Source organism: Dendropsophus ebraccatus, chromosome 5 (assembly GCF_027789765.1).
Source record: "Dendropsophus ebraccatus isolate aDenEbr1 chromosome 5, aDenEbr1.pat, whole genome shotgun sequence".
Taxonomy (NCBI): domain Eukaryota; kingdom Metazoa; phylum Chordata; class Amphibia; order Anura; family Hylidae; genus Dendropsophus; species Dendropsophus ebraccatus.
The window spans coordinates 4,963,835-4,977,810 of NC_091458.1; the positions used below are offsets into that span (position 1 = coordinate 4,963,835).

The 13,976-nt window shown below is 55.9% G+C and overlaps 1 protein-coding gene across 3 annotated transcripts in view; it reads left to right on the top strand.

The window, feature by feature from the left end:
• Positions 1 to 13,976, top strand: part of LOC138792196 (sodium-dependent proline transporter-like) — a 36,714-nt gene that overhangs the window by 20,351 nt on the left and 2,387 nt on the right. For all 3 annotated transcript variants that reach the window (XM_069969331.1, XM_069969332.1, XM_069969333.1), the window contains exons 8-14: positions 2 to 110; positions 3,210 to 3,334; positions 4,842 to 4,954; positions 5,152 to 5,286; positions 12,378 to 12,477; positions 12,561 to 12,679; positions 13,469 to 13,642. In XM_069969331.1, the coding sequence (XP_069825432.1) occupies positions 2 to 110; positions 3,210 to 3,334; positions 4,842 to 4,954; positions 5,152 to 5,286; positions 12,378 to 12,477; positions 12,561 to 12,679; positions 13,469 to 13,642 (875 nt within the window). The remainder of the gene's footprint in view (position 1; positions 111 to 3,209; positions 3,335 to 4,841; positions 4,955 to 5,151; positions 5,287 to 12,377; positions 12,478 to 12,560; positions 12,680 to 13,468; positions 13,643 to 13,976) is intronic.

A 13,976-nucleotide genomic window follows, 5' to 3' on the forward strand; every position in this document is an offset into this window, starting at 1 on the left:
CCTCAGGTGTGGAATGACGCAGCGTCTCAGATTTTTTACTCTCTGGGTATTGGTTTCGGGGGGCTGCTCTCCATGGCTTCATACAACAAGTTTGATAACAATGTGATTCGGTAAGTGGTGGAATCAAAGACCAGAGACCCCTCCCTGTATGGTGTACGGACCCCTCCCTGTATGGTGTACAGACCCCTCCCTGTATGGTGTACGGACCCCTCCCTGTATGGTGTACGGACCCCTCCCTGTATGGTGCACGGACCCCTCCCTGTATGGTGTACGGACCCCTCCCTGTATGGTGCACGGACCCCTCCCTGTATGGTGTACGGACCCCTCCCTGTATGGTGCACGGACCCCTCCCTGTATGGTGCACGGACCCCTCCCTGTATGGTGTACGGACCCCTCCCTGTATGGTGTACGGACCCCTCCCTGTATGGTGCACGGACCCCTCCCTGTATGGTGTACGGACCCCTCCCTGTATGGTGCACGGACCCCTCCCTGTATGGTGTGCAGACCCCTCCCTGTATGGTGTACAGACCCCTCCCTGTATGGTGTACAGTAACAGACCCCTCCCTGTATGGTGTACAGACCCCTCCCTGTATGGTGTACAGTAACAGACCCCTCCCTGTATGGTGTACAGACCCCTCCCTGTATGGTGTACAGTAACAGACCCCTCCCTGTATGGTGTACAGACCCCTCCCTGTATGGTGTACAGTAACAGACCCCTCCCTGTATGGTGTACAGACCCCTCCCTGTATGGTGTACAGTAACAGACCCCTCCCTGTATGGTGTACAGACCCCTCCCTGTATGGTGTACAGTAACAGACCCCTCCCTGTATGGTGTACGGACCCCTCCCTGTATGGTGTACGGACCCCTCCCTGTATGGTGTACGGACCCCTCCCTGTATGGTGCACGGACCCCTCCCTGTATGGTGTACGGACCCCTATGTGTATAGTGTATATAGATCCCTGTGTACAGTCATGGCCAAAAGTTTTGAGAATGATACAAATATTAATTTTTACAAAGTCTTCTGCTTCAGTTTTTAAAATGACAATTTGCATATACTCCAGAATGTTATACAGAGGGATCAGCTTATCAGCAATTACTTGGAAAGTCAATATTTGCCCAGAAAATGAACTTTATCCCCCAAAACACATTTCACCATCATTGCAGCCCGGCCTTACCAGGAGCAGCTAACATTGTTTCAGTGATCGCTCCAGTAACACAGGTGTGGGTGTTGATGAGGACAGGGCTGGAGATCAATCTGTCATGATTAAGTAAGAATGACACCACTGGACACTTTAAAAGGAGGCTGGTGCTTGGCATCATCGTTTCTCTTCTGTTACACATGGTTATCTCTAAAGAAACACGTGCAGTCATCATTGCACTGCACAAAAATGGCCGAACAGGGAAGAGTATCGCAGCTAGAAAGATTGCACCTCAGTCACCAATATATCGCATCATCAAGAACTTCAAGGAGAGAGGTTCCATTGTTGCCAAAAAGGCTCCAGGGCGCCCAAGAAAGACCAGCAAGCGCCAGGACCGTCTCTTAAGTGAGGTCAACTGCGGGATGGGGCTACCAGCAGTGCAGAGCTTGGTCAGGAATGGCAGCAGGCAGGTGTGAGGGCATCTGCACTGTGAGACTGCGGAGACTCTTGGAGCAAGGCCTGGTCTCAGGGAGGACAGCAAAGAAGCCACTTCTCTCCAGAAAAAACATCAGGGACAGACTGATATTCTGCAAAAGGTCCAGGGAGTGGACTGCTGAGGACTGGGGGAAAGGTCCAGGGAGTGGACTGCTGAGGACTGGGGGAAAGGTCCAGGGAGTGGACTGCTGAGGACTGGGGGAAAGGTCCAGGGAGTGGACTGCTGAGGACTGGGGGAAAGGTCCAGGGAGTGGACTGCTGAGGACTGGGGGAAAGGTCCAGGGAGTGGACTGCTGGGGACTGGGGGAAAGGTCCAGGGAGTGGACTGCTGAGGACTGGGGGAAAGGTCCAGGGAGTGGACTGCTGAGGACTGGGGGAAAGGTCCAGGGAGTGGACTGCTGAGGACTGGGGGAAAGGTCCAGGGAGGGGACTGCTGGGGACTGGGGGAGAGGTCCAGGGAGTGGACTGCTGAGGACTGGGGGAAAGGTCCAGGGAGTGGACTGCTGAGGACTGGGGGAAAGGTCCAGGGAGTGGACTGCTGAGGACTGGGGGAAAGGTCCAGGGAGTGGACTGCTGAGGACTGGGGGAAAGGTCCAGGGAGTGGACTGCTGAGGACTGGGGGAAAGGTCCAGGGAGTGGACTAATGAGGACTGGGGGAAAGTCATTGTCTCTGTTGAATCCCCTTTCCGATTGTTTGGGACATCTGGAAAACAGCTTATTGGGAGAAGACGAGGTGAGCGCTACCACCAGTCTTGTCTCATGCCAACTGTAACCAGTATCCTGAAACCATTCATGTGTGGGGTTGCTTCTCAGCCAAGGGAATCGGCTCTCTCACAGTCTCACAGCCTAAAAACACGGCCATGAATAAAGAATGGGACCAGAATGTCCTCCAAGAGCAACTTCTCCCAACCGTCCAAGAGCAGTTTGGCCACCAACAATGCCTTTTCCAGCATGATGGAGCACCTTGCCATAAAGCAAAGGTGATAACTAAATGGCTCAGGGAACAAAACATAGAGATTTTGGGTCCATGGCCTGGAAACTCCCCAGATCTTAATCCCATTGAGAACTTGTGGTCAATCATCAAGAGACGGGTGGACAAACAAAAACCAACAAATTCTGACAAAGTGCAAGCATTGATTGTACAAGAATGGACGGCTATCAGTCAGGATTTGGTCCAGAAGGTGATGAGAGCAGCCGGGGAGAAATGCAGAGGTCCTGAAGAAGCCGCAACACTGCAAATATTATAGACTTGCTGCAGTAACTCAGTCTGTCAGTATAAGCTTCTGTTACTCAGAATATGATGGAAATTATATTTCTGTATGTGATAAAAACATCTGACAAACACACAGAAAAACCAGAGGGCAGAGGATCATGGGAAAATAGAAGATTTGTGTCATTCTCAAAACTTTTGGCCATGACTGTATATAGTGTGTATGGTTCCCTATGTATATACTGTATATAGATCCCTGTGTATATAAATGCCTATGCATATAGTACTTGTAGTGTCTTATGGCTGTCACGTTCTCGTGTGATGGCCGTTGTTCCCGTTGTTATGCTTCATCCTTATCTCGCAGGGACACTCTGGTCATCGCCATTGGTAACTGCTGCACAAGCTTCTTTGCTGGTTTCGCCATTTTTTCGGTTCTGGGTCACATGGCCTGGAAGAAGAAGGTTCCGGTGGGAGAGGTGGCGGACTCAGGTCAGTACATGTCTGGGGGTCCTGTGTTGTATTGTATACCCACATAGCCCCCCGCTGTCCTCCTCAGGTCAGTACATGTCTGGGGGTCCTGTATTGTACTGTATACCCACATAGCCCCCCGCTCTCCTCCTCAGGTCACTACCTGTCTGGGGGTCCTGTACTGTACTGTATACCCACATAGCCCCCCGCTCTCCTCCTCAGGTCACTACCTGTCTGGGGGTCCTGTACTGTACTGTATACCCACATAGCCCCCCGCTCTCCTCCTCAGGTCACTACCTGTCTGGGGGTCCTGTATTGTATACCCACATAGCCCCCCGCTCTCCTCCTCAGGTCACTACCTGTCTGGGGGTCCTGTATTGTATACCCACATAGCCCCCCGCTCTCCTCCTCAGGTCACTACCTGTCTGGGGGTCCTGTATTGTACTGTATACCCACATAGCCCCCCGCTCTCCTCCTCAGGTCACTACCTGTCTGGGGGTCCTGTATTGTACTGTATACCCACATAGCCCCCCGCTCTCCTCCTCAGGTCACTACCTGTCTGGGGGTCCTGTATTGTACTGTATACCCACATAGCCCCCCGCTCTCCTCCTCAGGTCACTACCTGTCTGGGGGTCCTGTATTGTACTGTATACCCACATAGCCCCCCGCTCTCCTCAGGTCAGTACATGTCTGGGGGTCCTGTATTGTACTGTATACCCCCATAGCCCCCCGCTCTCCTCCTCAGGTCACTACCTGTCTGGGGGTCCTGTATTGTATACCCACATAGCCCCCCGCTCTCCTCCTCAGGTCACTACCTGTCTGGGGGTCCTGTATTGTACTGTATACCCACATAGCCCCCCGCTCTCCTCCTCAGGTCACTACCTGTCTGGGGGTCCTGTACTGTATACCCACATAGCCCCCCGCTCTCCTCCTCAGGTCAGTACATGTCTGGGGGTCCTGTATTGTACTGTATACCCACATAGCCCCCCGCTCTCCTCCTCAGGTCACTACCTGTCTGGGGGTCCTGTATTGTATTGTATACCCACATAGCCCCCCACTCTCCTCCTCAGGTCACTACCTGTCTGGGGGTCCTGTATTGTACTGTATACCCACATAGCCCCCCGCTCTCCTCCTCAGGTCACTACCTGTCTGGGGGTCCTGTATTGTATACCCACATAGCCCCCCGCTCTCCTCAGGTCACTACCTGTCTGGGGGTCCTGTATTGTACTGTATACCCACATAGCCCCCCGCTCTCCTCCTCAGGTCACTACCTGTCTGGGGGTCCTGTATTGTATTGTATACCCACATAGCCCCCCGCTCTCCTCCTCAGGTCACTACCTGTCTGGGGGTCCTGTATTGTACTGTATACCCACATAGCCCCCCGCTCTCCTCAGGTCACTACCTGTCTGGGGGTCCTGTATTGTACTGTATACCCACATAGCCCCCCGCTGTCCTCCTCAGGTCACTACCTGTCTGGGGGTCCTGTATTGTACTGTATACCCACATAGCCCCCCGCTCTCCTCCTCAGGTCCGGGCTTGGCCTTTGTCGCTTACCCAGAAGCCCTCGCTCTGCTGCCCGGCTCCATCTTCTGGTCCATCCTGTTCTTCCTGATGCTCTTCACTCTGGGAGTGGACACTCTGGTAAGTGGCCCCTGATGTTCTACATTTCCTCCTAGGTCAGTCTTCATGAAACAGGTGGCTCAGGATGAGCAGGGGACCCGGTCCCACCACCACCCTCCACCGTAGGAGCGTCATCCAGCTCAGTATGGGAGGGCTTCTGAGCTGCTGGAGTCTGGGGGCTCTGCTTGCTGATTGTCTCCCCTTTTCTCTCCGCTTAGTTTGGGAACATGGAGGGGATCACCACCGCTGTTCTGGATGAGTTTCCGTCACTCCGGGAGTGGAAACGCAAGACGATGTTTCTGGCCGCTCTCTGCTTCTTCTTCTACCTGCTGGGGCTCCTGCTGGTCACCGATGTGAGACTCTAAAACATGGAGGATGCCATGTGACGGGGGCAAAACCAAGGGTCACGTCCGCAGAGGGGGGATCACCTGTAATACAGGATAGCTGGGGACTGAACAGGGGGGAACACAGGTGCCTCAGGGGCCCCAACATGGCCGCCATGCCCTATACAATGATGGGCCCTACCACCACCTACAGGACCCCCACACTCTATACAGCCCCACCTCCACCTACAGGACCCCCACACTCTATACAGCCCCACCTCCACCTACCGGACCCCCACACTCTATACAGCCCCACCACCACCACCTACAGGACCCCCACACTATACAGCCCCACCACCACCACCTACAGGACCCCCACACTCTATACAGCTCCTCCCCATGGTGATCGGCCCTACCACCACCTACAGGACCCCCACACCCTATACAGCCCCACCACCACCACCTACAGGACCCCCACGCTCTATACAGCTCCACTACCACCACCTACAGGACCCCCACACTCTATACAGCCCCTCCCCATGGTGATCGGCCCTACCACCACCACTACCTACAGGACCCCCACACTCTATAAAGCCCCTCCGCATGGTGATCAGCCCTACCACCGCCTACAGGACCCCCACACTCTATACAGCCCCACCTCCACCTACAGGACCCCCTCACTCTATACAGCTCCTCCCCATGGTGATCGGCCCTACCACCGCCTACAGGACCCCCACACTCTATACAGCCCCTCCCCATGGTGATCAACCCCACCACCACCACCTACAGGACCCCCACACTATATACAGCCCCTCCCCATGGTGATCGGCCCTACCACCACCACCACCACCTACAGGACCCCCACACTCTATACAGCCCCACCACATGGTGATCGGCCCCACCACCACCTACAGGACCCCCACACTCTATACAGCCCCTCCACATGGTGATCGGCCCCACCACCACCACTACCTACAGGACCCCCACACTCTATACAGCCCCTCCGCATGGTGATCGGCCCTACCACCGCCTACAGGACCCCCACACTCTATACAGCCCCACCACCACCACCTACAGGACCCCCACACTCTATACAGCTCCACTACCACCACCTACAGGACCCCCACACTCTATACAGCCCCTCCCCATGGTGATCGGCCCTACCACCACCTACACGACCCCCACACTCTATACAGCCCCACCACATGGTGATCGGCCCCACCACCACCTTCAGGACCCCCACACTCTATACAGCCCCTCCCCATGGTGATCGGCCCTACCACCACCTACAGGACCCCCACACTCTATACAGCCCCTCCACATGGTGATCAGCCCCACCACCACCACCTACAGGACCCCCACACTCTATACAGCTCCACCACCACCACGTACAGAACCCCCACACTCTATACAGCCCCTCCACATGGTGATCGCCTACAACCGCCTACAGGTTTCTCACAATATATACAGCCCCTCCTCATGGTGATTGTCCCTACCACCACCACCTACAGGACCCCCACACTCTATACAGTTCCTCCCCATGGTGATCGGCCCCACCACCACCTACAGGACCCCCACACTCTATACAGCTCCTCCCCATGGTGATCAGCCCCACCACCACCTACAGTACCCCCCACACTCTATACAGCCCCTCCGCATGGTGATTGTCCCTACTACCACCTACAGGACCCCCACACTCTATACAGATCCTCCGCATGGTGATCGGCCCTACCACCACCACCTACAGCACCCCCACACTCTATACAGCCCCCACTCATGGTGATCAGCCCTACCAATACCTACAGGACCCCCACACTCTATACAGCCCCTCCCCATGGTGATCGGCCCTACCAATACCTACAGGACCCCCACACTCTATACAGCTCCTACCCATGGTGATCGGCCCTACCACCACCTACAGGACCCCAACACTCTATACAGCCCCTCCTCATGGTGATCAGCCCTACCACCACCTACAGGACCCCCACACTCTATACAGCCCCTCCCCATGGTGATCGGCCCTACCAATACCTACAGGACCCCCACACTCTATACAGCCCCTCCCCATGGTGGTCGGCCCTACCACCACCACCACCTACAGGACCCTGACACTCTATACAGCTCCTCTGCATGGTGATCGGCCCCACCTCCACCTACAGGACCCCCACACTCTATACAGCTCCTCCCCATGGTGATCGGCCCTACCACCACCTACAGGACCCCCACACCCTATACAGCCCCACCACCACCACCTACAGGACCCCCACGCTCTATACAGCTCCACTACCACCACCTACAGGACCCCCACACTCTATACAGCCCCTCCCCATGGTGATCGGCCCTACCACCACCACTACCTACAGGACCCCCACACTCTATAAAGCCCCTCCGCATGGTGATCAGCCCTACCACCGCCTACAGGACCCCCACACTCTATACAGCCCCACCTCCACCTACAGGACCCCCTCACTCTATACAGCTCCTCCCCATGGTGATCGGCCCTACCACCGCCTACAGGACCCCCACACTCTATACAGCCCCTCCCCATGGTGATCAACCCCACCACCACCACCTACAGGACCCCCACACTATATACAGCCCCTCCCCATGGTGATCGGCCCTACCACCACCACCACCACCTACAGGACCCCCACACTCTATACAGCCCCACCACATGGTGATCGGCCCCACCACCACCTACAGGACCCCCACACTCTATACAGCCCCTCCACATGGTGATCGGCCCCACCACCACCACTACCTACAGGACCCCCACACTCTATACAGCCCCTCCGCATGGTGATCGGCCCTACCACCGCCTACAGGACCCCCACACTCTATACAGCCCCACCACCACCACCTACAGGACCCCCACACTCTATACAGCTCCACTACCACCACCTACAGGACCCCCACACTCTATACAGCCCCTCCCCATGGTGATCGGCCCTACCACCACCTACACGACCCCCACACTCTATACAGCCCCACCACATGGTGATCGGCCCCACCACCACCTTCAGGACCCCCACACTCTATACAGCCCCTCCCCATGGTGATCGGCCCTACCACCACCTACAGGACCCCCACACTCTATACAGCCCCTCCACATGGTGATCAGCCCCACCACCACCACCTACAGGACCCCCACACTCTATACAGCTCCACCACCACCACGTACAGAACCCCCACACTCTATACAGCCCCTCCACATGGTGATCGCCTACAACCGCCTACAGGTTTCTCACAATATATACAGCCCCTCCTCATGGTGATTGTCCCTACCACCACCACCTACAGGACCCCCACACTCTATACAGTTCCTCCCCATGGTGATCGGCCCCACCACCACCTACAGGACCCCCACACTCTATACAGCTCCTCCCCATGGTGATCAGCCCCACCACCACCTACAGGACCCCCACACTCTATACAGCCCCTCCGCATGGTGATTGTCCCTACTACCACCTACAGGACCCCCACACTCTATACAGATCCTCCGCATGGTGATCGGCCCTACCACCACCACCTACAGCACCCCCACACTCTATACAGCCCCCACTCATGGTGATCAGCCCTACCAATACCTACAGGACCCCCACACTCTATACAGCCCCTCCCCATGGTGATCGGCCCTACCAATACCTACAGGACCCCCACACTCTATACAGCTCCTACCCATGGTGATCGGCCCTACCACCACCTACAGGACCCCAACACTCTATACAGCCCCTCCTCATGGTGATCAGCCCTACCACCACCTACAGGACCCCCACACTCTATACAGCCCCTCCCCATGGTGATCGGCCCTACCAATACCTACAGGACCCCCACACTCTATACAGCCCCTCCCCATGGTGGTCGGCCCTACCACCACCACCACCTACAGGACCCTGACACTCTATACAGCTCCTCTGCATGGTGATCGGCCCCACCTCCACCTACAGGACCCCCATACTCTATACAGCCCCTCCGCATGGTGATTGTCCCTACCTCCACCTACAGGACCCCCACAATCTATACAGCCCCTCCACATGGTGATCGCCTACAACCGCCTACAGGTTTCTCACAATATATACAGCCCCTCCTAATTGTGATCGACCCCACCACCACCACCTACAGAACCCCCACACTCTATACGGCTCCTCTGCATGGTGATTGTCCCTACTACCACCTACAGGACCCCCACACTCTATACAGCCCCTCCTCATAGTGATCGGCCCCACCACCACCTACAGGACCCCCACACTCTATGCAGCCCCTCCACATGGTGATCAGCCCCACCACCACCTACAGGACCCCCACACTCTATACAGCCCCTACTCATTAGTATTGTCCCTACGTCCACCTACAGGACCCCCACACTCTATACAGCTCCTCCGCATGGTGATCAGCCCTACCACCACCACCTACAGGACCCCCACACTCTATACAGCCCCTACTCATGGTGATCGGCCCTACCACCACCACCTACAGGACCCCCACACTCTATACAGCCCCTTCTCATGGTGATCAGCCCTACCACCGCCTACAGGTTTCTCACAATATATACAGCCCCTCCTCATGGTGATCGGCCCTACCAATACCTACAGGACCCCCACACTCTATACAGCCCCTACTCATGGTGATCGGCCCTACCAATACCTACAGGACCCCCACACTCTATACAGCTCCTCCCCATGGTGATCAGCCCTACCACCACCTACAGGACCCCCACACTCTATACAGCCCCCACTCATAGTGATTGTCCCTACCTCCACCTACAGGACCCCCACACTCTATACAGCCCCACCACCACCTACAGGACCCCCACACTGTATACAGCCCCTCCTCATAGTGATCAACCCTACCACCACCACCTACAGGACCCCCCACACTCTATACAGCCCCTCCTCATAGTGATCAACCCTACCACCACCACCTACAGGACCCCCCACACTCTATACAGCCCCTCCGCATGGTGATCGGCCCCACCACCACCTACAGGACCCCCACACTCTATACAGCCCCTCCGCATGGTGATCGGCCCCACCACCACCTACAGGACCCCTACACTCTATACAGCCCCTACTCATGGTGATCGGCCCTACCACCACCTACAGGACCCCTACACTCTATACAGCCCCTACTCATGGTGATCTGCCCCACCACCACCTACAGGACCCCTACACTCTATACAGCCCCTACTCATGGTGATCGGCCCCACCACCACCTACAGGACCCCTACACTCTATACAGCCCCTACTCATGGTGATCGGCCCTACCACCACCTACAGGACCCCCACACTCTATACAGTCCCACCACCACCTACAGGACCCCCACACTCTATACAGCCCCTCCGCATGGTGATCGGCCCCACCACCACCTACAGGACCCCCACACTCTATACAGCCCCTCCGCATGGTGATCGGCCACACCACCACCTACAGGACCCCTACACTCTATACAGCCCCTACTCATGGTGATCGGCCCTACCACCACCTACAGGACCCCCACACTCTATACAGCCCCTTCTCATGGTGATCGGCCCTACCACCACCTACAGGACCCCCACACTCTATACAGTCCCACCACCACCTACAGAACCCCCACACTCTATACAGCCCCTACTCATTGGTATTGTCCCTATGTCCACCTACAGGACCCCCACACTCTATACAGCTCCTCCGCATGGTGATCGGCCCTACCACCACCACCTACAGGACCCCCACACTCTTTGCAGCCCCTTCTCATGGTGATCGGCCCTACCACCACCACCTACAGGACCCCCACACTCTATACAGCCCCTCCTCATGGTGATCAGCCCTACCACCACCACCTACAGGACCCCCACACTCTATACAGCCCCTCCTCATGGTGATCGGCCCTACCAATACCTACAGGACCCCCACACTCTATACAGCTCCTCCCCATGGTGATCAGCCCTACCACCACCTACAGGACCCCCACACTCTATACAGCCCCTCCCCATGGTGATCGGCCCCACCACCACCTACAGGACCCCCACACTCTATACAGCCCCTCCTCATGGTGATCAGCCCCACCACCACCTACAGGACCCCCACACTCTATACAGCCCCTCCTCATGGTGATCGGCCCTACCACCGCCTACAGGTTTCTCACAATATATACAGCCCCTCCTCATGGTGATCGGCCCCACCACCACCTACAGGACCCCCACACTCTATACAGCCCCTCCTCATGGTGATCGGCCCTACCACCACCTACAGGACCCCCACACTCTATACAGCTCCTCCACATGGTGATCAACCCTACCGCCACCACCTACAGGACCCCCACACTCTATACAGCCCCTCCTCATGGTGATCGGCCCCACCACCACCTACAGGACCCCCACACTCTATACAGCTCCTCCACCACCGCCTACTGGACCCCCACACTCTATACAGCCCCTCCTCATGGTGATCGGCCCTACCACCACCTACAGGGCCCCCACACTCTATACAGCCCCTCCTCATGGTGATCGGCCCTACCACCACCACCTACAGGACCCCCACACTCTATACAGCCCCTTCTCATGGTGATCAGCTCTACCACCACCTACAGGACCCCCACACTCTATACAGCTCCTCCACATGGTGATCGGCCCTACCACCACCAACAGGACCCCCACACTCTATACAGCCCCACCACCACCTACAGGACCCCCACACTCTATACAGCCCCTCCTCATGGTGATCGGCCCTACCACCACCTACAGGACCCCCACACTCTATACAGCCCCACCTCATGGTGATCGGCCCCACCACCACCTACAGGACCCCCACACTCTATACAGCTCCTCCTCATGGTGATCAGTCCCACCACCACCACCTATAGAACCCCCACACTCTATACAGCCCCACCTCATGGTGATCGGCCCTACCACCACCACCACCTATAGGACCCCCACACTCTATACAGCCCCACCTCATGGTGATCGGCCCCACCACTGCCTACAGGACCCCTTGGTGGGTGGGTGGTGGGGGAGTCATCTATAGAGAAACAATAAACATATGTGATGCCCCAAACCCATAAACAGCTGGGGTAACTGTCAGGGTGAGATTGGGGCATAGAATCGAGGGGCATCGCACAGTACTGAGGTGTCCTCTTCCCACAGGGCGGCATCTACTGGTTCACCCTGATAGACTCCTACAGCACCAGCTTTGGCCTCATCATCATCACCCTCTTCATGTGTCTCGGCATTGCCTTCTTCTATGGTGAGTGCAGCACAGAGTGTTTCAGCAGGGTTGTGGATGTGCTGGGCTGCTCTTCTGATGATTTGCTTTGTGTTCTCCCCCAGGTGTGAACCAGTTCTGCCGGGATATAGTAGACATGATCTGCATGTGTCCCCCATGGTGCACCAAGCTCCTCCTCTACTTCAAGGCATGCTGGGTGTTCTGCACCCCCGTCCTGCTGCTGGTGAGTGACCCCCTCCATGATCTAAACCCCAGAATGTAGGGTGACAAAATCACAGGCCCCCTGCTGGTCATGTATAGTACAGCAGCTACAATGGTCCTTATAGTGGACAGACTTGTGCTTCCCCCTGCTGGTAATATATAATACAGCAGATACAATGGTCCATATAGTGGACAGGCCCCCTGCTGGTGATGTATGGTACAGCAGATACAATGGTCCTTATAGTGGATGGGCCCCCTGCTGGTGACGTATAGTACAGCAGATACAATGGTCCTTATAGGGGACAGGCCCCCTGCTGGTGATGTATAGTACAGCAGATACAATGGTCCTTATAGGGGACAGGCCCCCTGCTGGTGATGTATAGTACAGCAGATACAATGGTCCTTATAGTGGACAGGCCCCCTGCTGGTGATGTGTAGTACAGCAGATACAATGGTCCTTATAGTGGATGGGCCCCCTGCTGGTGATGTATAGTACAGCAGATACAATGGTCCTTATAGGGGACAGGCCCCCTGCTGGTGATGTATAGTACAGCAGATACAATGGTCCTTATAGTGGATGGGCCCCCTGCTGGTGATGTATAGTACAGCAGCTACAATGGTCCTTATAGTGGACAGACTTGTGCTTCCCCCTGCTGGTAATATATAATACAGCAGATACAATGGTCCATATAGTGGACAGGCCTCCTGCTGGTGATGTATGGTACAGCAGATACAATGGTCCTTATAGTGGACAGGCCCCCTGCTGGTGATGTATAGTACAGCAGATACAATGGTTGTTTTATATTTGCAGTTTATTTTGTTCTACATCTTTATGGAAATGTACAACACCCCGCTGCACTATGGCCACTACGAGTACCCCCGCTGGGGCAAGGCTTTGGGGGTGTGCATGGGGACCCTGTGTTGCATCCAGATCCCAATCTGGGCCGGAGTCGCCATCTTTCAGCAGTCTGGGACGCTGCGCGATGTGAGTAAATATGCAGAGAGTGGTGTGTGTCAGCATATGTCATTATCTTGTACCCTGAGTGTCAGCGTGTCACTATCCTGTACCCCAAGTGTCATTATCCTGTACCCCAAGTGTCAGCATGTCACTATCCTGTACCCCAAGTGTCACTATCTTGTACCCCAAGTGTCACTATCCTGTACCTCAAGTGTCATTGTCACTATCCTGTACCCCAAGTGTCAGCATGTCATTATCCTGTACCCCAAGTGTCATTATCTTGTACCCTGAGTGTCATTGCCATTATCCTGTACCCCAAGTGTCATTGCCATTATCCTGTACCCTGAGTGTCAGTGTGTCA